The 19,357-nt window shown below is 37.5% G+C and overlaps 1 protein-coding gene across 1 annotated transcript; it reads right to left on the bottom strand.

Moving 5' to 3' along the window:
* Nucleotides 1-4,795: 4,795 nt before the first annotated feature.
* Nucleotides 4,796-19,357, bottom strand: LOC129268589 (uncharacterized). Its single transcript, XM_064104924.1, has 6 exons — nt 19,304-19,357; nt 17,901-18,090; nt 12,376-12,478; nt 10,595-11,917; nt 9,741-10,115; nt 4,796-8,947 (listed from the first exon to the last, which is right to left on the bottom strand). The coding sequence occupies exons 1-6, from the start codon at nt 19,315-19,317 to the stop codon at nt 6,324-6,326; spliced, it is 4,629 nt and encodes a 1,542-aa protein (XP_063960994.1). The 5' UTR covers nt 19,318-19,357; the 3' UTR covers nt 4,796-6,323.

Raw genomic sequence — 19,357 nt, 5'->3', positions numbered from 1 at the left:
CCCCCCACCCCTGAACAATAGGTGTGCCGCAAGGATTTACGCACGTGGCCCTGGATATGTGTATTAAACTGTTACTTGATTTTAAAAAGACATTTTCATGAACTGCATTTATGGTCTCCATCGCGTTAGTAGATGCCAGGAAAACATCACTTAAGGGGGTTCAAAATAGCCCCCCCCCCCAAAAAAAAAAAAAAAAAAAAAAAAATATTAATAATAATAATAATAATAATAATGATAATAATAATAATAAATAAATAAAAAAAATATATATATAAAAAATAAAAACATCGACTCGCAACTTCGCGGCACGCGGGTGATGGTCCGTCTGGTCAAACCCTACCCCTTTAAAGATAGCTAGATAAAATCTAAAAAAAGAAAAACTATGACCCCTCCCCTCCCTCGACGGTACTATTCCTGGCATCTTCAGCTTTACAAATAGGAATATTGGGTTATATTGCCCCCACGAAAAATATGATAAAAAATAAATAGATAAATGAACTTTGAATAAATGAATTAATAGATAAAATGAAAATAAATTTAATATGAAGTCGGCCGAATTATCACCTAATCTACATGAATTTGGAAATTGTCATGTAGACGCCAAATGAGGTTGCCGGTTATACCTTTGGTCATGTTGGTCGAGTGTGACGCGCCCAGGAAGCAGAGTTAATGTATATAATAAGAATACGGGACAAATCATTAGAGTACAGATCGGGGGGGGGGGGGCTTGCGGTCATGGACCCCCTCAAAAATACACAAGAATTTTTTAATGGAGGAAAAGAAATAAAATTAAAGGAAAAAGGGTGAAATGAGTTATGATTATTTTTTAATATCATGTTCAAAAGCTATCACGAAATTAGATTTTTGTATTTAAGAGGTCAAATATTGGTTACTGGCAGTTTTTCTTTTTTAAATTGCTCCAAATAGGACTACGCCATGTTTGACTCCCTCAAAACTTTGGGCTCGGTACGCAGTATTTTGGGACAAAATAATCTCATTTGATGTGATTAAGAGTTGCGTTAGGAGTTTAACCTTTTGAGGTCGCACAATATGGCGCATATAGGCCTAGGGGGCAGAATTTCCAAAAATTCACAAGAGCGAACAAAAATGTTCGTCTTTTTCAAATGAAAATAAAATTTTCTGGATAGATTTTGACTATAAGAGATATAAAATTTCCCCCTTTTCATCAAATTTTATTTCTTCCTGGTTATGGAACTGTTGGGGCTAGGCGTCCGCCAATAAGGGCGTATAACGAGGGGCGTATAAGCCAAAGGTCCGGGCCTGTGGCGCCCTCTCCCACACGCCGACAAAAAGGGGGGGAAAATGGGGAGATGAAGAAAGCAAATGAAGTAATAAATTCTGCCCCTTGCGGCGTATTATGATAGGTGTTGGTTTCTCGTCATTTTGTTTCAATAAAAGTATAGGAACCTAATCGAGATATTTTTTTCTCTAACTTGATAGATCCGGGCCGGAAATGCCGACGTTGCCAGCGCAATACTACGAATTCATATTTTGGGGCTAGCAGGTTTAAAAATATGCAGAAACGATATTCATGCTGTACTATTAAAAATAAATATAAAAAAGATAGAGGCATATATTTCGCACTTCCGCGTCCTGTACAGTTTTGAGCCCTTAATAAAAAATGTCAAATATGAATAGAAAAATAATATATTTTTATACTCAAAACAAAGATGAATCTAATCATTCATCTTTTTTTCCGAAATTTGATGATTCATATATAGGTCTTATGCGCTTCACGCTAAAAGGGATAATCACTTTCTTTGCATCATCTTTTCCCGTTCCTCAAATCTTTCTCCATCTGCCCCCCCCCCCCCCCCATGTCTCTCTCGCTCTCTTTCTGTCCCCCTCTTTTTCCTGTCTCTCTCTTAAATGACTTTTTTTTTTTTTTTGGTGATAAAAGAGCTATCTCCCCCAGTACCCCATCTGTTTACATGTTGCCGTTTCTTTGCTTGAAAATAAAACAATAGAGTCAGGTTTTTCAAATCGATATTTTTGTTGATCAATACAAATATGGAACTTCCTCTTATTTAATTCAATTCAATCAATTTATTTCCACAATTCAATAATAACTACATCAAAATTGCACAATCATCAATCGCCAAAATAATTATAATGGAACAACATAACAAATATAAATGCTTACATTAATAACGGATAAACAATACACAGTCTTAACGAAATATTAAGTGGTGGGTTAAACAAAGGCCTGAGGTATATTGTGTGTATTATGTTAATCACACTTCCATAGACAAAGATGAGTAGACTCTACATTATACCTGTAATCAATTTTTTTCTTTTTAATTTAATAAATTTCCTTAATTGAAAAAGGCTCACATTACCAATCTCTTCAGCGCAACTGTACATTAAAAAATACATTGCATTGTAAAGTACAATTCAGTGATAATTGAGAAAGAATTGAAAACATCGGATTATTCACAAAAAACACCATTCATGATATAAAACACTAAGTTCACTGACCCTTTGGGACCTTTGACCTTGACCATGTGATCCAAGACGATGCAGTGAAAGACTTACATCCATGTTTCATGAACTAGATCCAGAAACTTTCAAAATTATGATGGCATTTCCACAAATACCCCCAACATGGTCAAAGGTCATTTAGGGTCAATGAACTTTTACCATGTTGGGGTATTTGCTAGGATGCTATCCTAACTTTGAAAGTTTAACTTGGAAATAAGAGTAATTTTGTTGAGTTAATTATGTGACCTGAAACTCATGCAAGACGATCAGTGATACTTAAATACTCCTAGTCCAAGTTTCATGAACCAGACCCATATATTTTCCAAGTTATAGTGACCATAAAAAAACTTATTACGAGCTTGCAAGATTTCTGTGTTGATACCCCCAATTTGGTCAAAGTTCATTGACCTTAAATGACCTTTGACCTTGGTCATGAGGCCTGAAACTCAGGTAGGATGTTCATTAATACTTGATTACACTTATGCCCAAGTTTAATGAAATAGGTCTATATCCTTCCTAGGATATGATGACATTTCAAAAACTTAATCTTGATTAAGATTTCAATGTTAAATTCACTGACGCCTATATAGTCTCACTCTGCTATGCAGGCGGGACAAAAATGTAATCATAAGTAATCATCAACGTTTCAAATGATAAAAACACCATTAAACATATTTTTGCAACATCAAAGCAAACCAGATAGTAACTTACAACTGATATTTTTTTCTTAAGCCACCAGAAATCCAACTGTGATCAAACAATTCTGTATCATGGGATATTCTAAAGCAACAAACTGGACTAGAAATCGTCCATCTTTATGCTTATATCAAAACACGTGTCTTTGATTTGAATTTACTCTATATATATATATATATATATATTTTTTTTTTTTTTCTTTCTACAAATCAATACAGGATGCATATTTTTCTCCCAATTACGATAAGGGCTAACAATGTTTTTGAGGCTTTGATTCAGACTATAAAACTTGCACTTGTATTTTTTTCAGTCTTGCCTCGATTTTCAATAAACAAAAAAGAGAACGCAATTTGAACAAGTGGAATGCCTCTGGCCGTCTCACCTGCATCACGCGATTCAATATAGCAGCAGTGCTGATTTTGAAAACTACTATAACTCGCACAAGATGTTCAGTGATACTTGGTTACTCTTATTTCCACGTTTTATGAACTAGACCAATACACTTATAGAGATATGATGGCAATTCAACAAATACCCCCAACGTGGCCAAAGTTCTTTGACCTTACATGACCTTTGACCTTGATCATGTGACCTGAAACTCGCACAGGATGTTCAGTGATACTTGATTACTCTTATGTCCAAGTTTTATGAACTAGACCAACACACTTTCAAATTTATGGCTGTAATTCAACAAATACCCCAATTTGGCCAAAGTTCATTGACCCTAAATGACCTTTGACCTTGATCATGTGACCTGAAACTTGCACAGGATGTTCAGTAATACTTGATTACTATTATGTCCAAGTTTCATGAATCAGATCCATAAACATTCAAAGTTATGATGGTAATTCAACAGATACCCCCAATTCGGCCAAAGTTCATTGACCCTAAATGACCTTTGACCTTGGTCATGTGACGTGAAACTCATGCAGGATGTTCAGTGATACTTGATTAACCTTATGTATAAGTTTCATGAACTAGGTCCATATATTTTCTAAATTATGATGACATTTCAAAAACTTAACCTTAGGTTAAGATTTTGATGTTGATTCCCCCAACATGGTCTAAGTTCATTGACCCTAAATGACCTTTGACCTTGGTCATGTGACATGAAACTCAGGCAGGATGTTCAGTAATACTTGATTAACCTTATGGCCAAGTTTCATGAACTAGGTCCATACACTTTCTAAGTTATGCTGTCATTTCAAAAACTTAACCTCAGGTTAAGATTTGGTGTTGACGCCGCCGCCGCCGTCGCCGTCGGAAAAGCGGCGCCTATAGTCTCACTCTGCTATGCAGGTGAGACAAAAATTGTTCAAGGCAAGACTCAAACCTGAATCAATGACCTTGACTGCAGGAAATAGCGCACCGTTCATTGCTCCACACCAGTCTAGCTGATTGATGCGTTGGAAATTACGCTGTGTTCTGTTCCTATGAATACCCTGATTATTCATATTCATGAATATTCATGAAGCGTAGTCTAACTATATAAACCCTATTAGTACCAGGCATTATGTTAATTAGCCCTTATCGTAAGTGGGGAAAAAAACACATAAGGGACAAGGACAGGGGAATACATTGCCCCGTCTTAAATAAAAAAGAGCTGTAATCGATCTGATCAACCAAAAGCTTCAAAAGCCAGAAACATAAACATATAAAATGTATAGTGTTTGTTCAACATGATTTCTCTATATGCTGTATATTCATACACTCATCCTTTTCTTGAAAATTCAGGATGCTTTTTTTACGAAGGACATTGCGCAAATTTCCTGTACAATACATTATGACACTGATGGATTTCTATGTATTTGAGGTTGATCGGATCAATCTCAAATAACATTATTGCCTCTAGGGTATCCGGAGGACTTAATTAAAGGGAAAGATAAACAAATCACCTTCTTTTCTTTGGGAATCATTTTCATTTCTCCATTTTTTATCACAGCCTCTAAAAAAATTCAAATTCAAATTTATTTCCAGTTAGAAATATACATATATACAAATGACATACATTACATGTGGTGGGGTCAAAGAAAGCACAACTGCTTGTATAAATTGGCTCCATTGTAACAATAAATCATATTAATACATGAACAATAACAATATAACCATAATCATTACATAATTACAAATAAGTCTAAGAGAGAGAAAGAGGGGGGTAAAAATTATTACAATCAGTCATCTAGTAATTTGATGCGTAAATACAAAATCATGTAATAAAAACACATATAATAATGATTTAGCACACATATTTCAAGTTTCTCACACACATGTATACTCAAGGCATTCAAAGTTATGATATAATTCATATAATCTAATTGTGATAAATGGTATAATACTGTCAATTCTCATAGATGATTTTCATAGGAAGAACATAATTTCAAAAATTTCTGAACCCGTATTTCCATAATTAGTGGGGAATTTCCTTACTAATAACAACTAAACACTTTGTACAAATCGTAAAGCCATTTAATCCCATCTATTTTGCTTAAAAGGACAATGAATTGCATAGGATCATTAGCAATGGTTAATCCAAGGAAGTTAAATGCGGGGGAAGGGGAGGTGTTAGAATAGTAAAATTGTTTTTACCCCTTTGTTTAAGACATCATTATTATTATTTATTTTTTTTTGGGGGGGGGGCTGTTTGAACATTCTACAAATGATTCTCCCTCCAAAGTGTGTTTTGTCTTGAGTGTGTATCATGTCAGGGTTAGTGTGTGCAGGGACGTGACAGGGAGAAAGACGGATGAATAAAATAAATCTTGTGTGCAAATTTCCCTTTTCCAATGTGAACGGTGATAAGATCATTTTGGTCTCACACGAGAGTTAAGAGATGAATGTTAAGACTATTCTCATGGCAAATTTCTTTTCACAATGTGAATATTTATAATGGTTTCATCCTGAGAAGGCATATGAGAATTGACTGAACTCTTGGTAACAAATTTCTTTTCACAATGTGAACATTCATAAGGTGTTGTTGTTTTTTCTCATCTTATAGGAAATGATTCTGACATACTTTTTGCATAGTGAAAATTTATAGGGTTTTTCTCCTGGGTGGGTTAAGAAAAGCATGTTAAGACTATTCTTATGTGCATATAACTTTTTGCAATGTGAACATTATAAATGTGTTATTCTGTACATGTATGTTTTCGGAGATGAATGTTAAGACTCTCCTTACGTGCAAATTTCTTTTTGCAACGTTTGCAATCATAAGGTTTTACCCCTGTATGAGTTAAGAGATGACGGTTAAGCGCACTCTTGAGTCCAAATTTCATTTTGCACTGTGAACATTTATAAGGCTTTTCCCCAGTGTGTATTCTGAGATGAACGTGGAGGCCATGTTTATGTTTAAATTTCTTTTTGCATTGTTCACACTCATATGCTTGTTCTCCTGTGTGTGTTAGGAGATGACTTGTAAGTTGACTCTTCCTTAAAAATTTCTTTTTGCAGTGTGGACATTTATGACTCTTTTTGCCTTTGTGGACTTTGAGATGATTTCTGAGATAATTCCTATGTATAAATTTCATTCCACAATGTGAACACTCATAACGTTTTTCCCCTGTATGGGTCGCTAGATGCATGTCCAGACTAGTCTTAAGCACATATTTTTTTTCACAAAGTGAACACTTATAAGGTTTTTCTCCGGCATGCCTTAGGAGATGATTGTTAAGACTATTCTTATGTCCAAATTTCTGTTTGCATTGTGGACATTCATGAGGTTTTTCTCCCGTGTGGGTTAAAAGATGATATTCGAGGCTAGTCCTATATGCGAATTTCCTTGTGCAATGTGGACATGGATAAGGTTTTTCTCCGGTGTGTGTTTTGAGATGAATGTGGAGACAATCCTTTCGTCTGAATTTCCTTTCACAATGTGGACATTCAAACTGTTTTTCTCTTGTGTGCAAAAGCATATGATTATTGAGTGCACTTTTGGTTACAAATCTCTTTTCACAATGTGAACATTTAAAAGCTCTTTCATCTTTGTGGAGTAAGAGATGATGTTTGAACTGTCGGTTGCGTGCAAATTTCCTTTTGCATAGTGGGCATTCGTAACGTTTTTCTCCTGTGTGAGTTAAGAGATGAGAATTGAGAGCACTCTTACATGAAAATCTCTTTTTACAATGTGAACATTCATAAGGCTTTTCTCCTGTGTGGCATCGGAGGTGAGTCTGGAGATATTTCTTAGTTGTAAATTTCTTGTCGCATTGTGGACATTCAAAAGGTTTTTCTCCTGAATGGGACAAGAGATGATAGCTGAGACTACTCTTTTGTGCAAATTTCTTTTCACAATGTGAACACTCAAAAGTTTTTTCCCCTGTGTGGGTAAGAAGATGAGCCTTTAGACCACCCTTGAATGCAAATTTCATTTTGCATTGTGGACATTCATGAGGTTTTTTACCCGTGTGTAAGAAGAGATGGGACCTGATATCACTCTTATGCTTAAATTTCTTTTTACAACGTGGACACTCATAAGGTTTTTCGCCTGAGTGTGTTGCCAGATGAATGTCAAGATGATGCTTGCGTCCAAATTTCTTTTCACATTGTGAACATTCATAAGGTTTTTCTCCCGTGTGAGTTAAAAGATGACAGTTGAGGCTAGTCTTATATGCAAACTTCCTTTTGCAATGCGAACATTCATAAGGTTTTTCTCCGGTGTGTATTCTGATGTGAACTTGGAGATTTGTCCTATGTCCAAATTTCTTTTTGCAATATGAACACTCATACTTTTTCTCTCCTGTGTGGGTTACAAGATGAGAATTAAGGCTTTGCTGGTGTGCAAATTTTCTTTTGCAATATGAACATTCATAACATTTTTTTCCTGTGTGGGTTACAAGATGAGACTGAAGACTTTGCTTGCATGCAAATTTCTTTTCGCAATGTGAACACTCAAATGTTTTTTCTTCTGTGAATGTTACTCGATATTGCTTCCTTTTTGCTACTGAACCTTCAGACTCTATCAAACTGTCACATTTCTTCAACTTAAGACGGCAAATCTTGCCACCGCCATATTTCCTCATAAGTGCTGTCTCATCTAGAATATGATCAGCATTATTTGAGCTTTCCGGCAGGGGACATGGACCTACTTGCTTCTGAATTGAATTCACATGGCTTGTCGATGTCATTAGTTCTTGGGACTCTGGGGGATCTGTAGTTATATCATCAGACACATCCTGTGAACTGGTTTCCCCTTGCTTGTCGGTCATAGATGTTCCTCCTTGACCTGGGACTGAATTCATATGGCTTGTCGATGTCAGTAGTTCTTGTGATTCCGGGGTATCTGTTGTTATACCATCAGACACATCCTGTGGACTGGTTTCCGCTTGCTTGTCAGTCATAGATGTTCCTCCTTGACCTGGGACTGAATTCATATGGCTTGTTGATGTCAGTAGTTCCTGAGATTCCGGGGGATCTGTGGTTAGATCACCACACACATCCTGTGGACTGGTTTCCGCTTGCTTGTCAGTCATAGATGTTCCTCCTTGACCTGGGACTGAATTCATATGGCTTGTTGATGTCAGTAGTTCCTGAGATTCCGGGGGATCTGTGGTTAGATCACCACACACATCATGTGGACTGGATTCCTCTTGCTGATCAGTCATAGATGTTTCTGTAACAGCACTATCCTGTGGCATTGTGTCCGTTACTTGAGGTATTCTGGAAATGCTATCCTGTCTCTCTGGTAACCCTGCCTTATTAAGGTTCTGATCATGATCACTGACATCTTGATTCACACATTGCTCAAGAAGTTTACCTGTAAAAATACAGTATACAATAAATATTTTACTACAAATTTGCATGTGTATGAATTTTAACAGTACTCTGGCAATTGATATGGGAATGATAATTGTGCAACCAGTAAATAGTGATAACTGAATACGAATTACAGTTTAACAAAAAATTTGAAGAGAGAAGAAACTTTCTATTTGGCCTTACAAGCTAAACTACAACGTTCTGTGCACCCCTTTTCTGGGACTTGCGAGTGACTATTTTGCTACCTGCAGATCACCTGCATGTCATCCACATTGACAGTTACTTGCACACAGTAGCCCCTAGGAGCGCACGAAAGTCTGATTTTCCCGCAGAAAGGTTTAGAACTTGCTAAAAACTAGTTGGGGGCGAGTTACAGGTGATTGCTCGATACTTGATCACCTGCAAGGCTTGCATAGAACGATGTGACAGGGCCTCCAACGACAAAGCCTTGAAAACAGTGAGGTCATCATATACATAATAAGGTGGATTAATGACTGCACTTGATCAGAATTTATGCCTATGCCCTTGCCAGACCAAGAATACATCACACATCTAACTACTAAATTTGCCAAATAATGAGCTTTGACCTTTGCATTTGTGACAAAAATATAGAATCAGATCCTTCCTCACATATGAACCAAATTAAATTGGTGTCCATTAACTGGTTTTACGGGCAGGATCGTAAGTGCAATGTAAACAATCATAAGGTCTTTATCTTCATGTGTGGGATAACCCTTAGAAGACTGGGGAAGACTGATTCGTCCCCTCCCCCCTCGACTACCTCAGGTACTTACACTTCTTCAGTTTGAGACGGCATACTTTGCCACCACTAATTTTCCTCATGATGTTTAGCACGCCTAGCGGTGTACCATTAGTACTATGTGAGTTTTCAGGTTGTGCACTTGGTCTGCCTCGATTTTGACTCGAATTCACATGAGGTGACGGTGCCAGTAGTTCTTTGGATTTGTTAGGATCTCTAGTTTCATCACAACTGGATTCCTCTTGCATGTTTGTTCCTGACATGACATCATTCTTTGGCATTGTATTCGTTACTTGAGGTAGTCTGGAAATGCTTTCCTCTCTCTCTTGTCCCCCTGCCTTTTTAAGGTTCTGATCATGATTGCCGACGTCTTTTTTGGGATCCACAAATGGCGCACCACAAGTTTTTCCTGTATGAATACAAGGAGAGACATAATTTACTGTGTATAAACATGCATGTGATAGGCCTATACATCAGTTTTCTCAAATGACATAGAACCAATTATATGTGAAACTAATAAATGGCAGTAAAAGTCATTAATTTAAGTCGTTTTTTTTTTTCTCAGATTTGTTAAGATTGGACAGTATCACTGTTATGAAAAATCAAACCATGCATTTGGCATCAGGTGTTAATTGCTTGACCAGGCATAGAGACATGAAGAGGTATATAGATATCAAGTTTTTGACACAAATGAAGCATTATTTCATGGAGTGAATGAGAACTTGGTCCATGTGTGAGTTTTCCGAAACTTTATCCACAAGACTTCTTATAACTTGGCCACACAAACACAACAGGTTTATGACTTTTGAGATAACAAATTCTTACATTTACCAGGCTACTATAGTGAATTCTAGTTTTCAGTGCATTTAAACTGTAAATTAAGAGTACCTTCTTGTTTTTGTGGAACAGAATCCTCTCTAATCTTTTCCTCATCTGTCTCAGTCTTGAAGGTGCACTGCAATGGAGGACGGGGGATGTACATAGCATTCTTCCCCGCAGATGGTGGCATGGCTGATTGCTCTTCCTTGAGGACAATTTCAATGGTGATTGATGAAAACATTGAATCTGATTGGGAATGTAAGTCACTGCACTCTGCTTCTTGCTTGACTTTCTGTTGGACAGTTCCTTTTTCCCCAGGATTTGAAGACTGTACTGAGGCTAAGGTCTCTGCTTCTAGTGGATTTACGTTTCCTGTCTGCAATGAACCCGACTGCGAATGTAAGTCACTGGTCCTTTCTTTTTGCTTGACTTCCTGTAGGACAGTTCCTATTTCCCCAGGATTTGAAGACTGTACTGGGGTTAAAGTCTCTGCATCTTGTGGATTCATGTTTCCTGAAGGCACTGAACCTGATTGCGAATTATGTAAGACACTGTTCTCTGCTTCTTGCTTAACTTTCTGTTGGACAGTTCTTTTATCTCCAGGATTTGAAGACTGCATTGGAGTTAAAGTCTCTGCTTCTTGCTTTGGTCTTATGTTTCCTAAAGGCAATGAATCTGATTGGAAATGCATGTCACTGTTCCTTAGTTCTTGCTTGACTTTCTGTTCTGTAGCTCCTTTTTCCCGAGATATTGAAGTCTGCATTGGTGTTAAAGTCTCTGCTTCTTGCACTTTGGTCTCTGTTTCATGGTCTGGGGTTAAAGTCTCTGCTTCTTGCTTTGGCTTTTTGTTTTCAGAAAACATTGAATCTGATTGGGAATGTAAGTAACTTTTCTCAACTTCTTGCTTGACTTTCTGTTGGGCAGTTCCTTTATCTCCAAGACTCGAAGATTGGATTGGGGTTAAAGTCTCTGCTTCATTCACTGTGGTTAAAGTTTCTGCTTCTTGCACTCGGATTAAAGTCTGTGCGTCATGGTCTGGGGTTAAAGTGTCTATTTTTTGTTCTGGGATTAAATTCTCTGCTTCTTGCTTTGGCTTTTTGTTTTCAGAAAACATCGAATCTGATTGGGAATGTAAGTCACTTTTCTCTACTTCTTGTTTGACTTTCTGTCGGACAGTTCCTTTATCTCCAGGATTTGAACACTGCATTGGGGTTAAAGTCTCTGCTACTTGCTCTTGGCTTGTGTTTCCTGTAGGCACTGAGCATGACTGTGAATGTAAGTCACTCTTCTCCACTTCTTGCTTGACTTTTGGTTGGACAGTTCCTACTTCCCCAGTATTTGAAGATGGCAATGATGTCAATTCCTCAGTTCCTCGTTTCAGACTTATCTTTCCTGAAAATTGAAGTAGAAAGATAAATCTAATACCTTGCTATTTTGCAATTATTTTGTACTCGGACTCCAATTCATTATTCCTTGTACATATCCACAATTAACATCAGTTTGACTATCGAAGAAAAAGAATATACAACACACAGATTTTCCATTGGCCAAAATTGTAATCTTTGATATTACAAGTTCAATCATAACTAAATTATGTTTACGGTGTATGTATCTTAAGTTTACTACACTTAATCCCCATGCAAATAATGGAGAAAATTGTGTGGTTTTGGGGGTCATTTTTAATGATTTCATCGTTAAATGAGCTGATGAATTGAATGTTTACTGATCAATTGTCACAATTACCTACCCCATAATAACATAACTTTAGACCCGTGTTTGAATTAATGATATAGGTGACATGGTTTCATACTGGACTATTAGTTCTAGTCTTGAACAGACAAATTACATACCTCCAGAGCTAGACTTAAACTCCATGGGTTCTCCTGGAGAGAATCCCTCCTCCTCCTCTATAACTTCTTGTTTGATCCTCATCATGCTGACTTCATTTGTGATCTGTTCAAGAAAAGGCATGATATTGAATACATCAATATAATACCAGACTCCTCACCTTGGTGCTGTTTTCATTAAAAAAAGACTTGTTGTAAAAATAATATCTACTGCTCATCCCCCTAAATTTCCCACTGACGTACGCCTGAATTAATTCCAAAATTGAATATTATTCTCAGCTAATATGCGGAAATGGGAAGCTCACTTCATGTTCTAACTTGTATAAAATATCAATTGGTCTTACTTCAACCGTTATACACAATCTATTATGCAACAGTGGAGCTTTTCAGCCCATTCCAAGTTTGCATGCAACACTGCTGGACAGTGCTGGTAGATCTGCACTGTCAAGAATCAAACCCTTTTGATCATTCAGAATCTGACCAAGGATATCTCTAATCTGACCAAGGAAATCTCCATGATTTAATTTTGCATTACCAAAACGTGAAGGGCATATAGGGAACACTTTTTATTTTAATGGCATCCAATTTTGGAATGCTCTTCCTAATCAAGTAAATGCTGTTAAAAATTTTCCTCACTTTAAGAGTGCATTAAAGAAGCACCTAAAACTGGAATCTACTCGAGAACAGTATTACCAGTAAAAAACACACATTTTGTACAGTTGGTTTCTAGTATTGTAGATAATGTAGGGTATGTTAAAATATAATCTTGTTTCATATATAAGGTAGGCCTAGATTATTGTTTGCTTCAGGTGTTTGCAAATCATTTGACTAATGGACATGTATTTTTTTACCATATTCCAGTACTTGTCATAGTTTATACTTTTTGTTGAACAATATATTAATGTTTTATACTAACAATAGGACCCCATTAGAAACTAGAGATGCTCGGCGGGTCGCGCGGCCATGCACATGTATCCCCCGAACCCACCGCGTCATTTGTCATCGCGATATATAGAGCTCAAACAGAAATTTTACAAATAAATACAATTGTCATGGCGACAATGACCCCGCCCACATTTTGCCTGTGGGTACCAAATTTGATGACAATAATATGACGTAGCAGCATGACTCTGCAGTAGTATTGTCCAGTATCACCTGTTGGGGAATACAATTATACAGTAATCTGGATATATTTTGTAAACCTAACCCTAAGACCCCCACCAAAAATGATAGGCATCTTCGCTTCACCTTCTAATATTGCCTCTGTGTTCCAACTGTTATGACAAACTGGAAAAAAAGCAGAAGTTACAGGTTTCACAAAATTTTCCACAAAAATATGGTTACCATGGCAACCAGACAATATGTTCTTCTGTGTGTCGATAGTTATCGATATCCGTAAGATATTTTTAGCATGATATCGACATTTTTCTCAATGATACCAGCCCTTTCTGTTACTACTCTCTGTGTGATGAAATAAGGTTGGCAATGTTTGGCTTATTTTCTCTTGTTCTTGGGGACAAATGCTTGATTTTTTACACAGCACACTTACTGTCTTTGTAACTGTCAGTTTCCATACATGATTTAAAGCTATAATTCATCATATAACTTAACCCAGGGACTCGTCTGTGTAATATTAGGCAGAGGGTACTCTCCAAAATGGGGTAGAATGGGGTCGCAATAGCACCCCAAATAAAAGGGGAAAAAATAAATTATGCACTTTTTAATACCTCAATCGATTACATGGTGAAGGTCTATCGTGACACAGAATCCTGACATCGAGGCACAAACTGGACCCTCAAAAAAGAAAAAGTTCTGTCTCATTCATTCTTTTTCTGTCAAAACTGAAAACAAAATGGCCGATCGATACCGAGATTGAACGTGACATAGTCATAGAGGTAAACTTTTCCTCTTTTTTGAGGGTCCAGTTTGTGCCTCGATGTCAGGATTCTGTGTCACGATAGACCTTCATCTATATAATCGAGGTAAATGCATAATTTAATTTTTCCCCTTTTATTTGGAGTGCCATTGCGACCCCATTCTACCCCATTTTGGAGAGTACCCATGTCTGCCTAAACACAGACGAGTCCTGGGTTACATATAACTTGGCTCTAAAGTTATGTAAATTTAATTCTTTGATTTTTCCTAAATCAAAAATAGAGATTGAAAAATGACAGTTTTCTTGCAATTTCACTTTCCACAATTAGCCCAAATTATTGAGAATCCTGACATCATGAAGCTATTACGAGAAGGAGATCTGACTCTCTCAAACGCTTTGCCCCATGCGCGGCACCGCTAATCCCCTCTCAGCAGGGTCCCTCACGGCGCATTACACAGGCCGCTCGTAAATCAGATAAGGAAAGTTGATTGACGCGGTCGACAGCTCGGGTTTGCGCTTGCGCAGTAGCGTTTTCACCCATAATGCATTTCACATCGGCTTCACGAATTTTATGCAAACATGGTGGCTCACGATTTCGAAGACGAAAATCTGGTTTTGGAACCAGCTGAATACAGGGTGACCAGATTTCACAAATAGAAATACGGGACAATCAACAAAGTACGCTGCATGAGCGGATCGACCGGACCAGGTCTTTAAAAAAAGATCAACAAAGGAGGCTACACGGTGTTCGACTTGGGAAAAAATGTACAGAATTGGAAGGGGGGGTGAACGAAAGAATGAAGGAGGGAATGAAAAGGCGAAAGAAAAGAGTTGACTTGAGAACGGAAAGAAAGAAAAAATGAAGGGAAAAAAGGAATGTTAGAATAAAATGATGAAAGATAGAATTTATAAAAAAAACGTTTCCGTCATTCTTTGAAATGAATTAAGTAAAGAAAAAGAAAAGAAGGAAGGGAAGATGTGTGAAAGAAAACACAAGGGAGAGAAAATTAAAAAAAGAAGCAAGAAAAAAGGAGGAGGATAGAAAGAACGAATAAAATAAAAATGTTTCCTTCATTCTTTGAAAGAAAGAAATAAAAAAGAAGAAAAACAGGAAGGGAGGGAGGGAAAGAAAGAAAAAAGGATACAAAGTAGAAGAAAATAATAAAATAAAGAATGAAAGAAAGAAAGGATGAAAGAGGGAGGAAAAAATAAAGGGAGGAGAGAATAAAAAAGAGAAAATAATGGAAGGAGAGAAAGAACGAAAAGAAAAGGGAGAAGGAAGCAAAGAAAAGTTTAAGGAAAGAAAAAAATGAAGGTAAAAAAGGAAATTTAAAAAAGGAAGGAGAGTAAGACAAAGAAGAAAGAAAAATGAACAGAGAGAGAAGATCAGGAAAGAAAGATAGGGAATAAAGATAGATGGAATAAAAAAAAAAGGGGGGGCAAGAGGAAGGATAGAATGATGAATAAAAAAGGATATGAAAGAAAAAAGTACAATCTTAAAACAAACAAAAAAATCCCATAATCTGACAAAAACCATAATGATATTTGGTGTTTCTAAATATATTTTTTTAGAATAGAAATAGAATGTTTTAGAAATGAGGGGGGGGGGGGTTCGGGTGTCCGGACACTTTATATTTTGGAAGCTTCCTTTTTTTTTTTTTTAGATTAAACTAAAAATATAAAATTCAATAGTTGTAATTATCTTTTATTTTGTTCTCTATGATATTTTTAAAATAATAATTATTTTTTTGTACTAAAAATTGTAAAACTTCGCTTGTAAATTTTTCCAAATGACTTTGTAACTTAAAATGAATTGTCCTGACACAGAACTGGGTATACTTCTTCGTGGTCCCAAACATGTTATTTTTAAGTTCTTTATTATGTAGACTAATTTTTTTTTGTAATTAGTTCTCCTTTTTACTGTTTGTAAATTAAATTTATTCGCTCCGCGGCCCCTGCTATTTTCCAAAAATGATCCAGAGACCCGAGCTGAGCTCGGAGCTCCCGTCATTCATTACACTCACTTTCAACTTACACAAATAGGAGTACGTTGGGCACCGGAGGGTACTTCACGATGCGACAATCGCCAGAGAAATGCCCCGCAGATTCGTCGTTATATTATCAAGGCCATCGTACCCTCACAAATGATTTTTGCATTAAAATTGAGCTCAAAGTCTACCCTTTCACCTTATTATAATTTATAAAACAGGAACGGGTAGATGAAGATTTAAATAAGGGAGAAAGACAGACATACCTAAAATGACCAATCTCCAACTTCTTCCGTTTGTAATTTGTTGAGTCAAATCAGATTGTGACGTATTTGGTATGTATGCAAAGGGGATCATCTCAGAAGTTCAACCATACATAAAAGACGTACATCTGGAATCCGTACGACGAGATATGGATGTCAGAAGAACTGCAAGTCGTGTTTCAATTTTGAACAAAAACTGAGCTCGGAGAGAAGTTATGTGGGAGAACGTCGTTTACGGCGGTGCCTCGCATGGTCCTTCAAAAAATCTCTGACCTCAGATTTTACGAGGGGGCTTATCGCGTTATGTAAGCGGGCTCTAACTTTCGCCTGGCGGCTCGCCGATTGATGTTAGATATCGTTCCTTCGCCCGAAGGAAGCGATAACAAAGGATTAAGAGAGAAATTGGAAGATGGTTCTCCTTCTCGTAATAGCTTCATGCTGACATCGAGGCAATTAAAATTATAATGATAATTGCTACATTCCAATTATTTGATTTGTTTGTTTTAGAAAAGGTCTTTTATTTTTTCCTAAGTCTATTCTCCCATAACATATCAATTAAAGAGAGTTTTCACTTGTGTTTCATTACATTATACAATGTCCACTGTAATGAAAATGGAAACATGCATGCCGGTCAATGATGGACAGTGTATTATAAAAATGGACACATGCCGGTCAATTGACTATATATATGTTTCAGCATATAATGAAAATGGAAACATGCCGGTCAGTTGACCATGTTTCACTCAGTGTATAAGGAAAATGAAAACTTGCTGGTGAAATGACAATGTTTCAGGGTAAAATAAATTGGAAATATGCCGGTCAATTAATTGACCATATGTTTCAGTGTATAATGAAAATGGAAACATACCGCCTTACCGGTCAATCGCAGGACAAACCGATCGCATGCGACGTTTTGAAATCGGCCGTGAATAATACGTGTGAGGAAAAAGATACTGGCCCAAAATCACCAATTTTGAGGATAACCGGAGGATGGACACAGAGTGAAATACGGGTGAAGTCTGAAGAGTAAGATTAAGAAATTAAAAGCTATTTTACTTTCTCGTTATGTTTTTTTTCTATAATTTTTACAATAAATAACATTTCCATCCCACCTTTGTCACTCGGAATATCCGATCGAGTTCACCGTCCCGAAGTTTGGGTAGGTGGAACGTAGTCGTAGTGTAGAGGTAGTGAAGTGGAGTGGAGCCTGCACGAACTTCGCCCGATCGAGGTAGTCGCTAGCCGGCAGTCCTGGGTTACCTTGGGCATTGCAATTGCCCACGTCTTTGTGAGGCTGTGGGACTGTAGATCTAGATTTACTTCAGCATGTTCAGTGCTAGTGCTCCACCAGTCCAAGCTACGTACCGTACTCATCTAATAAATTTCTATGGTAAAACTTACGTTTAAAATGACCCATATTCTTCCCTTTCCTTCAGCAAATTTCCTCAAAAACGTCGTATTGATGTAGAGGCGTGGGTTGAGTGAACTTGAGTCATTGATCAGCAATCCATCGGCTCGCTCGATATATCTCGATATCGATTGGGTATGAAATACCAGACGACAATTGTCCAGAAAACGATTGTAGATGGCGCTATAATCAAAGTCAAAACCATACACATAATAAGATGCAGCAATGATTAAAATTTATCAATCAGTAGTAAATCCAGATTTTGTTTATTCTCGGAGGACGAAATATAAGTGAATATAACTTCATGTTATAAAACACAACATAATAATTGGGATGATGAAGACATCCATACCAGTGACGTTTTATCGGATAATTTGTGTTTCGTTTGTCTGATCATGGCCCGGGGGGGGGGGGGGGGGCACTCAGTATGCATAGTGGGTATGTGCCGCGGAGGGGACCCCCATTTTTACACTCAAATTTCCGTTCCGAGGCATAGCATTTTTGTCTTATTGAGAAAAAGAACAAAGAAAGCCGCTCCAAAGCATAGCATTTTCTTCTTCTCGAGAAAAAAAGAAGAAAAAAATCCGCTTCAGGGCTTCGCATATTTTCCGTTACCCCGTTCCGGTCGCAATTTTGGTGAAAAGCGGCCGCAGCTCGCTGTCTGACCATCGCCTCTGCGCTAGCGCGCCCGGCAGTCGTGCCGCAGCCCAGCTGTATGCACGTTCCATAGGGATGCATACGCACTCGCACGCAGGCGACCCGTTCCAAGGACCCCCGTTTTCACAAACATTTGTAGTTCCGAAGCCCGTTCCGAGGACCCTCCTAACCACAAAATAAGCCCGCTCCAAGGCCCCCGTTTTTTGTCTCGCCCGCGGCACACCCCCACCACTTTTTTGGTCGAGCTAGTGCCCCCCCCCCCGGGGATCATGGACCTTCTCAGGTCCATGGTATAATTTTATATTATTCTCAGTCTGTAATTTGTGTTAATTTGCCATTCTGAGATATAGATGCCTGCATGTAGTATATATATTTTTTTATTTTTTCAGACGCACATGTAGCTTTTAACTCCGATGCATTCATATGAACTCGTCTCAAGCCGAAAGCTTAAAAAGTACAAAGTAACTATACAAATTTAATCTAAAAAGGATAAAATCATTTAATCAATTGGACGGTGCAATTAAACGCCCAGTCAGAGCTTGAACACTTACATCTAAAATAACATAACGTGCTTTTGAACGAGCTTGCGCCGTTGGGGCACCGCCTTATTAAGTGCCGCCCCCCCCCCCCTTCCCCGGCTATTCTGGCGTTAAGTCTAGATCTCAAATATAAAGTTTTATCTAAAACGCACATGATCGATGGAGCAAAAATATGATAAAACGTAGTATTTTACACTTACTCAGAAACCAGCATCAAGATAGTGGTAAGCTATGTAGATTCCATGCAGAAACAA

Source organism: Lytechinus pictus, chromosome 9 (genome assembly GCF_037042905.1).
Source record: "Lytechinus pictus isolate F3 Inbred chromosome 9, Lp3.0, whole genome shotgun sequence".
Classification (NCBI taxonomy): Eukaryota; Metazoa; Echinodermata; class Echinoidea; order Temnopleuroida; family Toxopneustidae; genus Lytechinus; species Lytechinus pictus.
The sequence above is the reverse complement of the archived record's forward strand: the minus strand, read 5'-3'. Positions and strand labels throughout refer to the sequence as shown.

Coding starts and splice junctions, on each gene's coding strand:
- LOC129268589 (XM_064104924.1), bottom strand. Junction 12,479..17,900: donor GAATATGGGTCATTTTAAAC/GTAAGTTTTACC, acceptor TTTCTTGAACAG/ATCACAAATGAAGTCAGCAT. Junction 10,116..10,594: donor TGTTCCACAAAAACAAGAAG/GTACTCTTAATT, acceptor GTATTCATACAG/GAAAAACTTGTGGTGCGCCA.